The sequence below is a fragment of the Condylura cristata genome, unplaced genomic scaffold (assembly GCF_000260355.1).
Source record: "Condylura cristata isolate star-nosed mole 26May11 unplaced genomic scaffold, ConCri1.0 scaffold00007, whole genome shotgun sequence".
Classification (NCBI taxonomy): Eukaryota; Metazoa; Chordata; class Mammalia; order Eulipotyphla; family Talpidae; genus Condylura; species Condylura cristata.
Window position 1 is genome coordinate 54,932,740 of NW_004567108.1, and position 14,093 is coordinate 54,946,832.

General features: G+C 42.5%; 1 protein-coding gene across 2 annotated transcripts in view; it reads left to right on the plus strand.

Annotated features, from left to right (window-relative positions):
• The first annotated feature begins 384 nt into the window (after nucleotides 1-384).
• The window catches only part of OXCT1 (3-oxoacid CoA transferase 1), a 132,305-nt gene continuing 118,596 nt past the window's right edge, over nucleotides 385-14,093 (plus strand). The window contains exons 1-3 of one of the 2 annotated variants that reach the window (XM_004678348.2): nucleotides 385-542; nucleotides 8,824-8,932; nucleotides 10,168-10,258. In XM_004678348.2, coding sequence (XP_004678405.1) covers nucleotides 465-542; nucleotides 8,824-8,932; nucleotides 10,168-10,258 — 278 coding nt within the window. In that variant the 5' untranslated portion in view covers nucleotides 385-464. Of the gene's footprint in view, nucleotides 543-1,201; nucleotides 1,342-8,823; nucleotides 8,933-10,167; nucleotides 10,259-14,093 lie in introns of those variants that run through there. The other variant, XM_012721890.1, reaches the window with a different exon arrangement.

Below are 14,093 nucleotides of genomic sequence, written 5' to 3' on the forward strand. Positions count from 1 at the left end.
TGTGGGCAGGGGGTATAGGGGGTCCCAGGGAGTACATACTTGCAGCCAGCACTCTGCCAGGACAAAGTAACAACAAGCTCCCTGAACGTTAGGCCTTGACTCATCCCAGACGTTGGGGCAGGCAGACTCTTGCTCCCCTCCAAGTTAAAACGCTACAAGCTGCCCAAGGGGTCTGGCGTGCGAGTGCACGCCAACCCGCGGGCCTCAGAGGGGCCACTCTGCGCGGGGCTTCCCAGCGCTTCCAGGCCGCCCCCCGGCCTCCTTGTCGGCTTCCTGCCAAAGTCTAAGCATCCGCGCGCAGCGGGGGAGGCCCCAAGGACGTCACCGACGCCCGGTCGAGCCTCCAGCCCGCCCCCCGCGCGCCTCCCTCCCTGCCTGCCTGCCTTTCCAGCGTCGCGGTTGCAGCCTCGGCAGCACCAACCGCCACTCTCCCGCGCGCCCTCCAGCCCGCCGCCGGCCCGAACATGGCGGCTCTCAAAGCCCTATCTTCCTGGCAGCGGCTGTGCGTCCCCACCCGCGGCTCCGGGGGTCCCTGGTTCAAGGTAAAGTGCGCGTGAAGAGGATGGCTGCGCGCTGGAAGAGCCCGCGGGGTAGCGGCTTTTCCTCCGCTGCCCGCACCAGCTGCTGCAGCCTGGGAACTGGCATCCGTGGCCCCAACGCGCTGGTGCTCTCCTCTGCCCGCGGCTCCCGCGGGTGCCGCCCGCGCTTTGTTCTGCATCCGCTTCCTCGAGGGGCGAGACGAGGCAGAGACACTCGCGGGCGGAGAGGCTGAAAAGCGGCGGGAGGACGCCCGGTGGCCACGCTGCACCCTAAGGGCTTCGCTCACCCGGGTCCCGGGCGCCCTCCAGGGAGGGGCTCGGACTTGCTGGAACGCGGCGGGGACGGCGCGCCAGTGTCGGGAGGCTCGGGTGACGGCCTTACGGGTGGGCTTGCCCCCCGCCTGGGGGATCTTTGGACGGGCTTCTCAGGCCCAGCGTCCCCATTGGGTTAACCGTGGCTCAGCGCGAGCTCCCGGCCGGGGCGGATGTTGGGCGCGGCGGGGTGGAATCCCGCGCCCCTCCTCCCCGGATGGTTGTGCTGCACCCGGCCGGCGGCGGGGATAACTCGGCGTGGACCGCTCACCCCGGCGCCTTCCGCGCCCTGGGGAGAAGCCTGACGATCGGGTGGAACTGACTTGGGGGCTTCCGGCGCCGGCGTCCCTCCCCGAGGCCCCTCGGATGAGAATTTCCGTTTTAAAACTAAGAGAACCTGATTCCGCCTCAACTGCCAACACTTCCAGGAGACAGACACGCTCGCCGCGATTCTTGGTTGATGTGTTTTCTGGCCCCGTCCGCTGTCTCGGTCCGTAAACCCACGTCCGGGTAGGGTTCCTGTCTCGAGTACCAGTACTGATTCCGAGCGTCAGGTCCCCTAACACGAAGAGCCCTTTCCTTGGAGGGGAAAAGATCGGTGCTGAGTTGACTTGGTAGCACGTTGAATGTAGTCTGTGCCTTGCCCAGTGTGGGTGCTCAGAAATGCCTCGCCCCTGGCTCTGCTGTCTTACTCTGTTGAGATCTTGAGAGCCGTGAAAGCGCCCTTTGCTAAGTACTAGGGAACCGTTTAGATCGGAAACGGTTTTATTTATTGATGCTTCTTGTAAGCATCAATATCAGTTGATAATTGCAGATAGCTTCAATTGTATAAAGCGTTATTAAAAAGGAACCTGACCGTCCTTGATCTACTCAAATTGCTACTAGTGCCGAAATGAATGCAAGTGAGGACAGAACAATGCCCTTGGGCCAGCCTGGGTCAAGGTCAATAACATTCTCTCTGTAGTCCATTTACTCATTTGCTTAAATGTAATTTACTTATTTTCTCACCTTCGTGTATCATTAAAGCACTTTTGGAAATTCAAGAAACCTCTTCTAGCTGTGTACACTAAAAATTGGTTTTTGCTGGCTCTCACTGAAAGTGCCTATCAAAACTCAAACTTGCCTTTCAGGTTTGGTTATCATATGTCATATGTCTCCTGCTCTCCAGTGTTCCGCCAGCGCTTAGTAACCTTACTGTTACCGTTTATTTAACTCCTTTTATTTAACTCCTTTCCTCCTTTCTACTACTGTTAAGCTGTATCACTTGTGTACTTATTTCGGTTTCAAATGCACACATTGTCATCTTAAGCAGGTGGACTTTTCTAGGTGGCAGGGATATTGTGTGCCTGCCTATTCCACTTCTCACTCATCCTTACACAGTACCCTCCCCTGCATGAAACAGACACTCTGAAACTGTGTAGGAACTTAAGTAGTATTGAGACTTTTTCTGCTAAACATAAAGGTGACATGATACAGGATTTTTTTTTTTTTAAATTATAGCAAGTCTCTTAAACTTGCATGTTCATCAGAATTCCCTGGAGATTTTTTTTTTAAAGATTTATTTATTTATTTATACAGAACTGGGGTACAGGCCAGAGACCTGGAGGGTGAGAGGAGTCACCAGAGACAGAGTGGGGAGCAGAACAGGCAGATCAACGAAGTACACTGCTGAGGGGAGCAGCGGACTGGTCAGGAGAGGTCTGCCATGCCATGTGGATCTCCTCCTGGGCAGGGGGGCAGGGGCAGGAGGGATCGAACTCATGCGGAAGTGGCTTAAGCTTCTTAGTGCTGTGCTTTAACCAGCTGTGCCACCAGGGAGGGCCATCCCTGGAGGTTTTATTAAATAAGTTACAATGTCAACACACTAAAGTTACTGATTTAATAGGTGGAGGGAGGCTTGTAATCTGCATTCATGGGTTCCTGTGAAGTTGATGTAGCTGGTCTGAAGCTAGCACTTTCAGATCCCCTGGTAGACTTAGGTCTTCCTTCTTCCATTACTATTGCAGAGGGAACATTTATGTCTGTTTTTCGTTGTTATAAAAAAACTGTTATTGAAAAGTCATTATGAAACTACCATTAGTACCTCACCTGCCTCCTTGGTCACAGATGTCTGTGTACTAATTTTGTGACATATTCTTGCTAGTTTGGAGTTTTATCAAAGCAGAGACTCTGCCTGTGTGGTGTCTTGTTTTAATTATATATCCCCAGGGCTTATTTGATATAAAGTAAATATTTTTGAACAAAGGGAGGAAGGAATGAATGAGTTCACTTTCCACTTTCCGGACTCAGGTTTTTGTGTGAGTTGTGACATTTCCCTGTTTCAAAAGTTTTGCTGGCCCTTCCCCATTAAAAGATGTAGTTGAAACTTTTTCCTGTGGTCTTTCAAGCCTTTTACATCCTGCCCATTCTCCCTTACCAACTGACCTTCACAAACTTCTCTCTGTGGGACTTCCTTCTGCCTTTTCACATCTCTCTTCATTGGTCGTTTAACTCTTTAAGTTTTCTGATCCACTAGGCAGACTATGTGGCCTCTTCATCTGTGATCCTTTATGGCATCTTCCAGTGCTAGAAGAGTCTATGTGCCTTCGTTTGAAACATAAAATGTGCCCTATTATAGAGAATTGTCTGATATCAGTAATTATCTGTGATCTCATTGTGATATATTCATATCAGGGGTGTGTAGGTGGTAGTGTTCACTCAAGGTGAACAATCCACATTTGATAAGCATTGGTCCAGTGCTGAAGTGCTAAAATGTTTCAGCACATCCCATCACCTCTTGGTGGTGATGTCTAACTCTCCCTTGCAGTCTGTCTGTGTTTCCATCTGCATAGTATCATCCTGTGAAACAGTTCTCTTTACCATTCTCCATATGGCTTTTCCATCTCAGTTTTTACCTCTTTATTGTGGTAACATTGATTTATAACCCTATATGATTAGGGAGATTAAGTACACACTTCCTAGAGGTACCTCATCATACTGACCCCACCATTAAAGCACCCATAGTCCACCATCGACCATTGGGCCCCTTCTTCCTTCTTCCCTTCTCCCCTTTCGTCCTCTGTACTAGCCTCAATTTTGTAGTCAGATTTCTAGAGTCTGTTTTGGTTAGTTCTGTCAGTTCCTTTGTTTTTTTCTCTACATTCCACATGTGAGTGAAATCATCCAATATTTGTCTTTCTCTTTCTGACTTATTTCATTTAGCATAATCCACTCCAGGTTCATTCATGTTGTTGCAAATGGCAAAATTTCATCTTTAAAAAAAATAGTTGAATGTATCCGTTGTGCATATGTGTACGTCTTTTAAACCTATTGCTCATTGGGCACTTAGATTGTTTCCATAACTTGGCTGTTGTACATAGCGCTGCAATGAATAGATGAGTGCATATATGCCATTAAATTAATGATTTTGTATTTGGTAGATACCTTGTCTTAGAATTACTAATTTATGTGGTAGAGCTATATTTAATATTTTGAGAAACTGCCATATTGCTTGCAACAGAGGCTGGAGCAGTCCACATTCCCACCATCAGTACACTAGGGTTCCCATTATTTCCTCCTTCCCTCAACAGTTATAATTAATGATAACAGAAATTAGTGATAACAATAAAAGGATATTTGCAGAAGGTGTAAGAGACTGGAAAACAAAAGGAAATGCATTGCATGAATGTAAAGGAAGACCTTGATGGAACAAAAATTATCCCCAGAACTGTACACAGTTGTACAGTTTATCACTCTCCTTTCCTTTAGGTAATGTTTGCAAATAATTTGCACATTCAATTTTTTTTAAAGATTTATTTATTTGTGCATACAGAACTGGGGTACAGGCCAGAGACTCAGGGGTGGCAAAAGACTTCACCAGAGACAGAGTGGGGAGCAGAACAGGCAGATTGACGAAATACACTGCTGAGGGGAGCAGTGGGCGGGTCAGGAGAGGTCTGCCACACCATGTGGTCACCTCCGGGGCAGGTGGGAATCGAACTCATGCAGAAGTGGCTTTAGCTTCTCAGTGCTGTGCTTTAACCCGCTGTGCCACCAGGGAGGGCCGCACATTCAATTTTTGTAACAGATGGTGCTTGGGTTTGTCACATCACTGCCAGTATTTAAAAGATATTAAAAGGTAAAGGTTAATTGATGAGCAGTTTAGAACTCCTCTTGGGATTCAGTTATCTAAGGTGTTATTAGAGACGCACTGTCCGCCTTTGCCCTGCCTCAGTCTCATAAAGCGTGGCTGGGAGGAAGCCCCTGCATAGGATAAACCCAGTGACTGCCCCCCCCCCCCGGGGTACTGTGTTCAACTCTAATCTTCTCTCTGGACTTTAGGCCTTGCATATTTACAGTAAGTATTCTGATGAACTGATTTCAGACATCCTGTTTCCTCTTTGCCCCACTGTCTGCATTCACACTGCTGCATTGCCAAGGATCTTTGAATACTTAGGTTGGCAAACTTGATTGCAAATGAAGTAAACTTGGTAAACCACGATTAAAGCCAGCATCCAATGCTTTCAAAACCCTTAACAAAGGTCACATGGATTAGTTTGCTTCAGGATGGGCCATCTTAAAAAAAAATCTTTATCAGCTTGTTACTGGAATGGGGCTGGGTTCTGCTGCCTGTCACTACCAAAAGCCAATTAGCCGAGACAGGATTTGAATCAAAAATCACTTATTTTTCAGATGCTGGCCATTGATCTGTGAAAACAGTGGGCATAGCACCCCAGAGAGACTATTCTGCCTTCTCACCTGGAGCTGACCTTTTCATAATGGGTTAGATGAAAACAGTCATAAGCAAACAGCCCACCAGAATAGCTGTCACATTTGATGTGACAGTATCCCAGAACTTGCCATCAGCCTCCTGCTTATCTTGACCCTGTATATCCTGTGCCTTCAATGTCAGGCAATCATTCAGGCATCATTGGGGCAGGCATCATTGGGCATCAGTTCAAAGCAAGAGTTTTAACTTAAAGAAAACTGATCATTAGTCCTATCTGTGCATATAGCCTGTGCTCTGTGTGTGTGCAGATTCCTGAACTAGTTACAGTGCCTTTCTTTCTCTTAGTCCCCTGTCAGAATCTGTGTGTGCCTATGTGTAAGGCTAGAGTTAAAAATGACAACTAAAGGGAACTCCTGTTGGCCTAGGGGTTAAGTCTCAGCGCTACCACCTTGATTCTCTGGCCAGGGAGCTGACACACATGGCATAGCCGACTTTTTTCTGTCCGTTGCTCCCCTCAGCAGTGTATTTCAGTGGCTCCATCTGGCTCCCCATTCTGCCTCTGGTGAATTGTCTCACTCATACCTCTGCCCTGTGCCCCAATTCTTCTATGCAAAATAAATAAAATCTTAAAAAAGAAAGAAAACTAAATCCCAGTCAATGAAAATTTCATCTACTGCCCCTAGGGGAGGCAACATGCCCTTGAGGAGTTTCTGTGGCCCAAGCCCAGGGCGAAGTGCTTCTCCCACCTTCTTTATTTAATCCTTAGAAAATCATTATCATCCTTTTTGTAAGCACAAAGTGAATCTCCCCATCCTTCACAAAAGGGAAGTGATTTTCTTGGGTTGACTTAATTGTGACTAAACTGGCATTTGAAAGAAGGTAACTTGACACTAAGAGCACTGGAGTGTGACCCATTATGCCACACTTGTTTTCTCAGTAAATAGATAGCAAATGTTGATATGACAAATGTCAACAGCTATTGTTAACTGTGTGTGAAAAAACGAAGGGCAGAAGTTGAATGCTTGTAAATTCTTCATTACCTTGAGCTCTTCTCATGCCCCCCTAGAAACTTCTGTCATTTTTATTGCTTCTAATTTTTGGTTTTCTGGATAAATATGAAACAACTGAGTCTTTTCTAAAATATTTCTGAGATATGTTTTTGGGATGTGGGGCAACCAACCTTCTCAGTAATAATGAAGACGCTGTCAGTTAAACGAATGAAATTCCTCTAAGTTTGCACCTACATGCTTTTTCTTGTGAATCTAGAGTCTTTTTGGGTTTGTAGGTGATATGAGCTTTCTTTTGACTTCCTCTCCATAGGCTTCATGTTTCTCAGTCTGTGGATAAATAATTCAGGGTATCCTCGCTCTTCCAAACTACTTCCGTATAGACCAATATATTAATTTTCTTTCTCTTCCTGCTAAGTCCCCCTCTTAGCCATAGCTCCTCCTTTTTGGGGGGAGGGTGTGAGGGTAAGAGATAAAATTTGGATTTATTTCATTATTTTGTATCTTTTATTTTTTTTCAGTGTCATTGTGTTATTTCTATAACACTGTATGAACTTAAGGTATAGAGCATAATAACTTACCTTCATCCTTAAACAGAGATAATGACAGCAGTATTATTTGTGAAAATAATTGGACACTCATTGAGATTTGTTATCCACAAATAATAAAATAGAAGAGTAAGATTGAGGATTTTTAAAAACATGGAGAGGGTCATGCCTTGGGATAGAAGGCTAAAACCTGGCATCAAGTTTTGCTTAAATACCCACTAGTGGCTAAAGAAAAAGATGTTACTAGGTTTCAGTAACTTGACTGGTAAAGTAAGCATGTTAGATTAGATAGTTGTGTATTTTTCCTTTCTGTTTTCTAGGTGATATCTTCAACTTTATTTATTCACCTGCTAAATATTTAATTGCTGATGTTAAAAATCTGTTTGTGTGTTTATGTATATGTACAAAACAATCAAATAAATCCTTGCTATTTGAGGATAGAACAGAAAAGAAAGCTCTTTGTAATGCACTCCCTGTCTATTTTTAACTCCACTTCTTTCTCCTTCATGCGGCCCAGTGCCAAGGTATACCTCTCTCCTCACATGACCTTGACCAAGGTTGATGTTTAAAGGGACAAAAGTCATTTATGTAACCTCTACCTTTATGGATCCCATTTGACTTTCAGTGTAGTACTCTTAATAGCCTTTTGTACTAATTAGCACTTTTAATAGACATTTTTTTAGAGGAAGAAAAGAGTGATAGAAATTCTTCTATGCTAATTCCCTGATACCTTCTCCAGGCTGACACACCATGGATGTGAGCTTAGCACGGAGGGCTTGTGAAAGCGACATGTCCTGAGTCAGGTGTCCATCTCCTGATTTACACTCCTTTTAGGCTGAGTATATTTTTGAGACTGAGGAGAGGTGATGATGTTGGGCACAAATGAGTGATTGCAAGTCAGTCACCTTTCTAATTTTCTTCTGTTCATCTTGTGAGTGAAGTATAAAGAGGGAAACAGCTCAAAACTGATTATAAATGGTCACTAGACAACCTGCTTTACACCAGATAGTACACGTTGTGATAATTCTAGCCTTGCCTCCTTATAGAAAACAGCTTGCTACTTTTTTCCTGCACCGTAAACTTCCAACCTTGGTGGGGGGTGGGTGGCGTGTGTCTATTTGTGTGCTGTTGTGGGCCTTTAGGTTTCTCCAACACTCAAGATTGAATCCAGGCCCAACTATGTAGTGCTCACTGTACTTAATAGACTTTGAGCCCAGCGGTCATGTCTAAATCCTCATGATACTGGTAAATAAGTAGCATAGACTCAGCACAGAGCAGGTTCTCAAAAAATATTTGTCAATTAAATGAAAGGTTAGGCTTCTTTCAGAAACTGATGCTTAATGACACCACTCTGGCCACCTCTTTTGAATGGTTGTACGTGACACAGAATTTTCCCTTAGATAATAGTAAACACTGATCATAAAGATAATCTGTGGATAGTGTTTGTATTGAGATGAACTTACACTCTGTCTCTGGTGAAGCTTCTCACTACCTTCGCACCTCTGGCCAGCACCCCAGTTCTGTATGCATAAGTAAGTAATTATCAAAAAAAAGAGATGAACTGATTACAGCCCTTCTCTTTCTCTCAATAGGAGATAGCTAAATTATTTTTGTATGCATGAAAATTGAGTCAAGTGCTGTAAGTGCAAAGTGAAGGTGTCTTGTCGCATGATTATTCATTTCAAAGTGTTTTTTTTTTAATGTTGCAGGGATGTACTTGCTACTTTTCTACCAGCACACATCGCCATACCAAATTTTATACAAACCCCGTGGAGGCTGTGAAAGATATCCCTGACGGTGCAACAATACTTGTTGGAGGTGAGTACTAGTTTTATTTTCCTCTTTTTGGTAGCATTCCTGTGTTTTTAGCAAAATAAGGCACTCCTCATGGCAAAGCTATAGAGATTCAAAGTGCCATTTATTTTATTACTTAATTATATGTGTTCACTGTTTTTATTATATTTCCTCTTAACCATCTTACTACAGTGTCCTCTTCCTGCAAGTATTTTATGTGTCCCTTCCTTTTGTGCTTTCCTGTTCTTTGGACTAGCTGAAACTATAAATGTGATGGCTTAGGAGTAGTAGTGAAAAATCCCTAGATTCTTGGGAATTACGTCTAACTCTGGACCTTCGCATTGATCTCATGTGCCCACACCTGGCAGCATCTTTTGTTCATTTTATGAACAAGGAGGCCTACAAGCCTTGTCTACTCTTGAGCCACCCTGTGTTCCACTGCTTCGTCTTGTTTGGAATATCTTTTATCATCACATATTTATTAAACTTGCTGTTTGAGTCTTATAAATTTATTTTTGATTTTTCTAGGCTTTGGTCATAGGAATCATGTCTAATTTTTGGGCTCTTTATCATTGTCATTGAATGATTTTAGTTTACTTTTTAAAAAATATTTTTGTGTGTAGAAGAACTGGGGTGTAGGCCAGAGGTGCTATGGGGGGGGGTAAGTAGACTCCCCAGAGACAGAATGGGGAGCAGAGCAGGTGCAGCTACTGAAATACACAGCTAAGAGGAGGATCAGGTGAGATAGGAGAGGTGTCTATTGTGCCATGTGGGTCTGCTCCCTGACTGGGGATCTATCTCAGGCCTTAGCAACTTAACCCCTAGCCTACCAGGGAGACCCCCTTTAAACGATTTTGAATTAATACTATGAGGAATTTTCTGACATGTAAAGAAACAAAGGTCATTTGCCTAAGCTTTCAATTCTAAAAGTGCATAAAAACAATAAAAAGCAAATATCGAGGGTTGAATTATAACATAGGTATGTAGTTAGTTGCAAGAAGAGCAATGTTCACCATGTTAACTGGTTGCACTTGGCTTTATACTTATGAATCAAGGATTTGTAATGTTGTCTGGTGCTGTAATGATACAAAAATTTGAATATAGACACATAAGCTTCTGAGAGGTCTGTGTATTATACATAGTTGATCTAGTCATGCATTTTACATTTTTTTCTTATTTTTTGAAGGACTACCACACATATTTCACTACAAGAACATTACTCTCTTCACAAGTTGTTTATCTTTTTGGATTTTTTTCAGGTTTTGGGCTATGTGGCATTCCAGAAAATCTTATAGGAGCTTTACTGAAGACTGGAGTAAAAGGGCTAACTGCAGTCAGCAACAATGCAGGGTAAGTGCGTATTTTTAAGACAATTGGTTTGAGAGAAATGACAGTTTCTTTCAACACAGAAACAAACTTTATCAATGAAATGAAAACTTCTCCATTTACATGAGTGATAAGTGTTTAATGAGCTCAAGAGTAGAAGTTGCATTGATTCAAATATTTTTGTCATAATTCTTCATAATGATAATTAAAACAGTCTTACATGATTTTATTTCTTTTTCTAAATGCCAAATGCAGTGTTAAAGTGAAAAATGTATATTTTCTAGGATCAAACCTGTGGTGTGAAGAGCACACTATGGTGATGGCACATGGGTGAATTGGTGGTGGGAAGTCCATGAGATGAAAAGTATGCAAAATAGAGAATGATGTAAAAAGACACAAAGAATAAAAATATGTATATTTTGAAATTGAACCGTGCACTCTAAAATTTAGAGGTTCCTTGATGTATGTTAATATAATTATTTATAAAGGAAGATTGATATCAACTACAGATGTGCCCATGTTCTTTCTTTTGCTATGCTATTTTTCAGGATGTTCAATAAAGAATATCAAAATGCTGTTGGTTTGGTAGGAGGAGGAGGATATGTAGCTAACATTTAAGATAATATGATAACACATTGAGCTAACCAATTCTAAGCCAGACAAGAGCAGAAGAGCTAAATAGACACTTTCCCCAAAAGACACACAGATGGCCAAGAGGCACATGAAAAGATGGTAGTAGGTGGGAAATCCAAACCACTTTGAGATACCATCTCACTCCTGTGAGAATGGTCCATGCTTAAAAAAATAAAATAAAGGGAAACAACAAGTGTTGACAAGGACGTGGAGAGAAGGGAATCCTTGCACACAACTGGTGGGAATGTACACTGGCCAGCCCCTGCGAAAACCAGTGTAGAGGTTACTCGAAGGATCAAAAGTAGATCAACCATAGGATCCAGCAGTTCTACTCTTTGGCATTCATCTAGAAAATGCAAAAGCATTAATTTGAAAGAAAGATGCACTCCTGTGTTCATTGCAGCGCTTTTAAAATGGTGAAGTTATGGAAACAACCTTGGATTAAGAAGATGGGGTTCATATACATTAAGAATAATGCTTCATTATACAAAAGGCAATCTCTTGCCATTTGCACCAACTTGACTAGAACTGGAGGGGTTATGCTAAGTGAAATAAGCCAGAGAGAGAAAGACAAATATGGGATGATTCACTGATTTGTGGAATACAGAGAAACAAAACACAGGAGCTAACAAATCTAACCAAAGAAAGCTTAGAGATGTGACTACAGAATTGAGCTAGAAGAGGGGGGGAAAGGGGGAAACTAAGAGAGGGGACCCAGTGGTATATGACAAAGGGATATGGGTGTGTTGGTGGTCAGTGGGGTATGTGCATCAGGGGAGGGGTGAACCTATTCCCCTGGATCATATCCAGTTGCCAAGCAGTGTTACTTGATAAAAACCAAAAACACATAAGCCATTACATTTCAGTAATGGCATGCACATTAAGATATATTTGAGGGCCCTCCCTGGTGGCGCAGCGGGTTAAAGCACAGCACTGAAAAGCTAAAGCCACTTCCGCATGAGTTCGATCCCCGCCTGTCCCGGAGGTGACCACATGGCGCGGCAGACCTCTCCTGACCCGCCCACTGCTCCCCTCAGCAGTGTACTTCGTTGATCTGCCTGTTCTGCTCCCCACTCTGTCTCTGGTGAAGCCTCTCAGCACCCCCGAGCCTCTGGCCAGTTCTGTATGCACAAATAAATAAATCTTTAAAAAAAAAAAAGATATATTTGGACATGTAGGAAAAGGCTGCTTTTATCCAAAATAGTAAATCAGCTCTTTTAGCAATGAAAGACCTTTAAGGTCTTAAGAAATTAAATTGTCAGTTTAGCCTATTATCGTGAATGTGCTGTAGGATAATAGCGCAGGCTATTTGGGAAGCAAAACCAATCCTACATTTATGCTTTTCCTTTGCTCAGTGTATTCATGCCTTTATTTTCATCTGAAAGATGCTGTCACCTCTTCTGTGTATCCACATCCTTCACATTTTGAAGGGTTTGACTCAAGTTATACATCGCAGAGAAACCTTATCCAGTTGTCATCTTGCCCTGAATTCACTGGTTTTCCTGTTTCTGAATTTATTTGGAGAGGTTTAACTTTTTTTTTTCTTTGTATAACAAATTGTGTTTTTTCTTTTCCATATGTGTTACAGGTTACACCTGTTACTAACAATGTATTCTCTGCTTGCTGAGTTTGGGAACTCTCAAGTCCCAATGAATGTTGGAGCTGGCAAGGGTTGTAGAGATCTATTCAGCTCCTTAATTAAAAGAGGAAGCTTCTCTGTAAATAGAGAATTTGCTGATAATCACCTGTATTTCTTAAACACATCCCATTCCCTTTAAACTGATGATCTGGCTATTAAAAATACTTTTGATTGTCGGTGTTTCATTGTGTTTCCCCTATAACTCAGTCCTTCCAAGAGAGAGGATAGGTCTGTGGCATTCCTGATGTAGAATAGAAACGTAAAAACAAACTTCTCTGAACACAGAGAAGGCACTTTGCAAAGCCATTGACAATTGATTCTCTCAATAGGGGAGTTTAAATCCTAGGAGTCTACAGGAATGAGGACTTTCATTAATTTATTAGAGTCAGATAAATGAGGAAAGCTTAGCATTTCTTCATTGGAGAACCAACGAAATGGTTTGCCTTGTTGGATAATAGAATTTAGATTGAGAAGTACTTGGCCATTTTCTCTTTTAGAAAAGGGCTCTATGGAAAATCTGCTTTAATTGGCAGTCTTTCCAAAACTCAGGAACCCTGAGTTTCTGTTTTAGTTTTGAACAATCAGTAAAACCTGTTGCCACAGGGTGGGAGACCATTTACCGTTGTATGGGGTGTTAACCCTTTGTCTTGATGAGGGAAACCACCCCCTAGCATCACTGAGAAGTGTTTGTAACCCAACACTTTGATACGATTTGGTTAGAGAGGTAAGAAAAATTGAGAATATTCTTTTCATTGATTTTGGAAAGTCTTTAAATGTGAATCATCATCCTTTATGGACCAATGGTTTTGCTGTAGCTGTTAACTAAATCTCTGAGGGGAGAATAGGCATGCTCATTCCTCATGACAAGATTACTTGAAGTATACTTTTTGAAGGTGGAGATTTAGCAAACTGCAAGGCATTTACATGTGGAAGACTGATCAGTGCTATTTGATGATATACATGTCCTGGGGGTGTGATTACCATACTCTTTAACTTGTAGATAGTACTATACTAGTTAGAGAGGAATTCTTTGCCACCCATTGATTAGTCCCTCATTTGAAATTGAAATTTTTGGTTCTCCAGCAATGATTTCTGAACCAGGAGATAAGCTGGTGGCCCCTTACTGTGCCTTTTTCTTCTTTTTTGAGGCTTCTCTCTGCAGGTCTGAAGGCCCCTGACAGACTCCATGGAACAGTCTAGGCCACTTTCGCTGAATACTCATGTTTCCCCAAGATTTGGTTATTATGTCTGAAAAGGGTTAATCACTTCCTGGGAATTTTACTTGAACTTTGTGCTCAGCTCATGGAGGATTTCACTTGCCTTTATACCTATTTCATATGTGGACTTTATATCGAATACAGCATGTTCTTTTCTTTTAATACTCTTAATGTTCTTTTAATACTCTTAATGTTTTCAGTGTAAATATGAGTTGTGTAATTGAGGCTTAAATGTGTCTAAAAGAAAAAAGGTAAGTGGTTGCCAACTTCATTTTTTTTTTTAAAGATTTATTTATACATACAGAACTGGGGTACAGGCCAGAGGCTCAGGGGTGGCAAGAGGCTTCACCAGAGACAGAGTGGGGAGCAG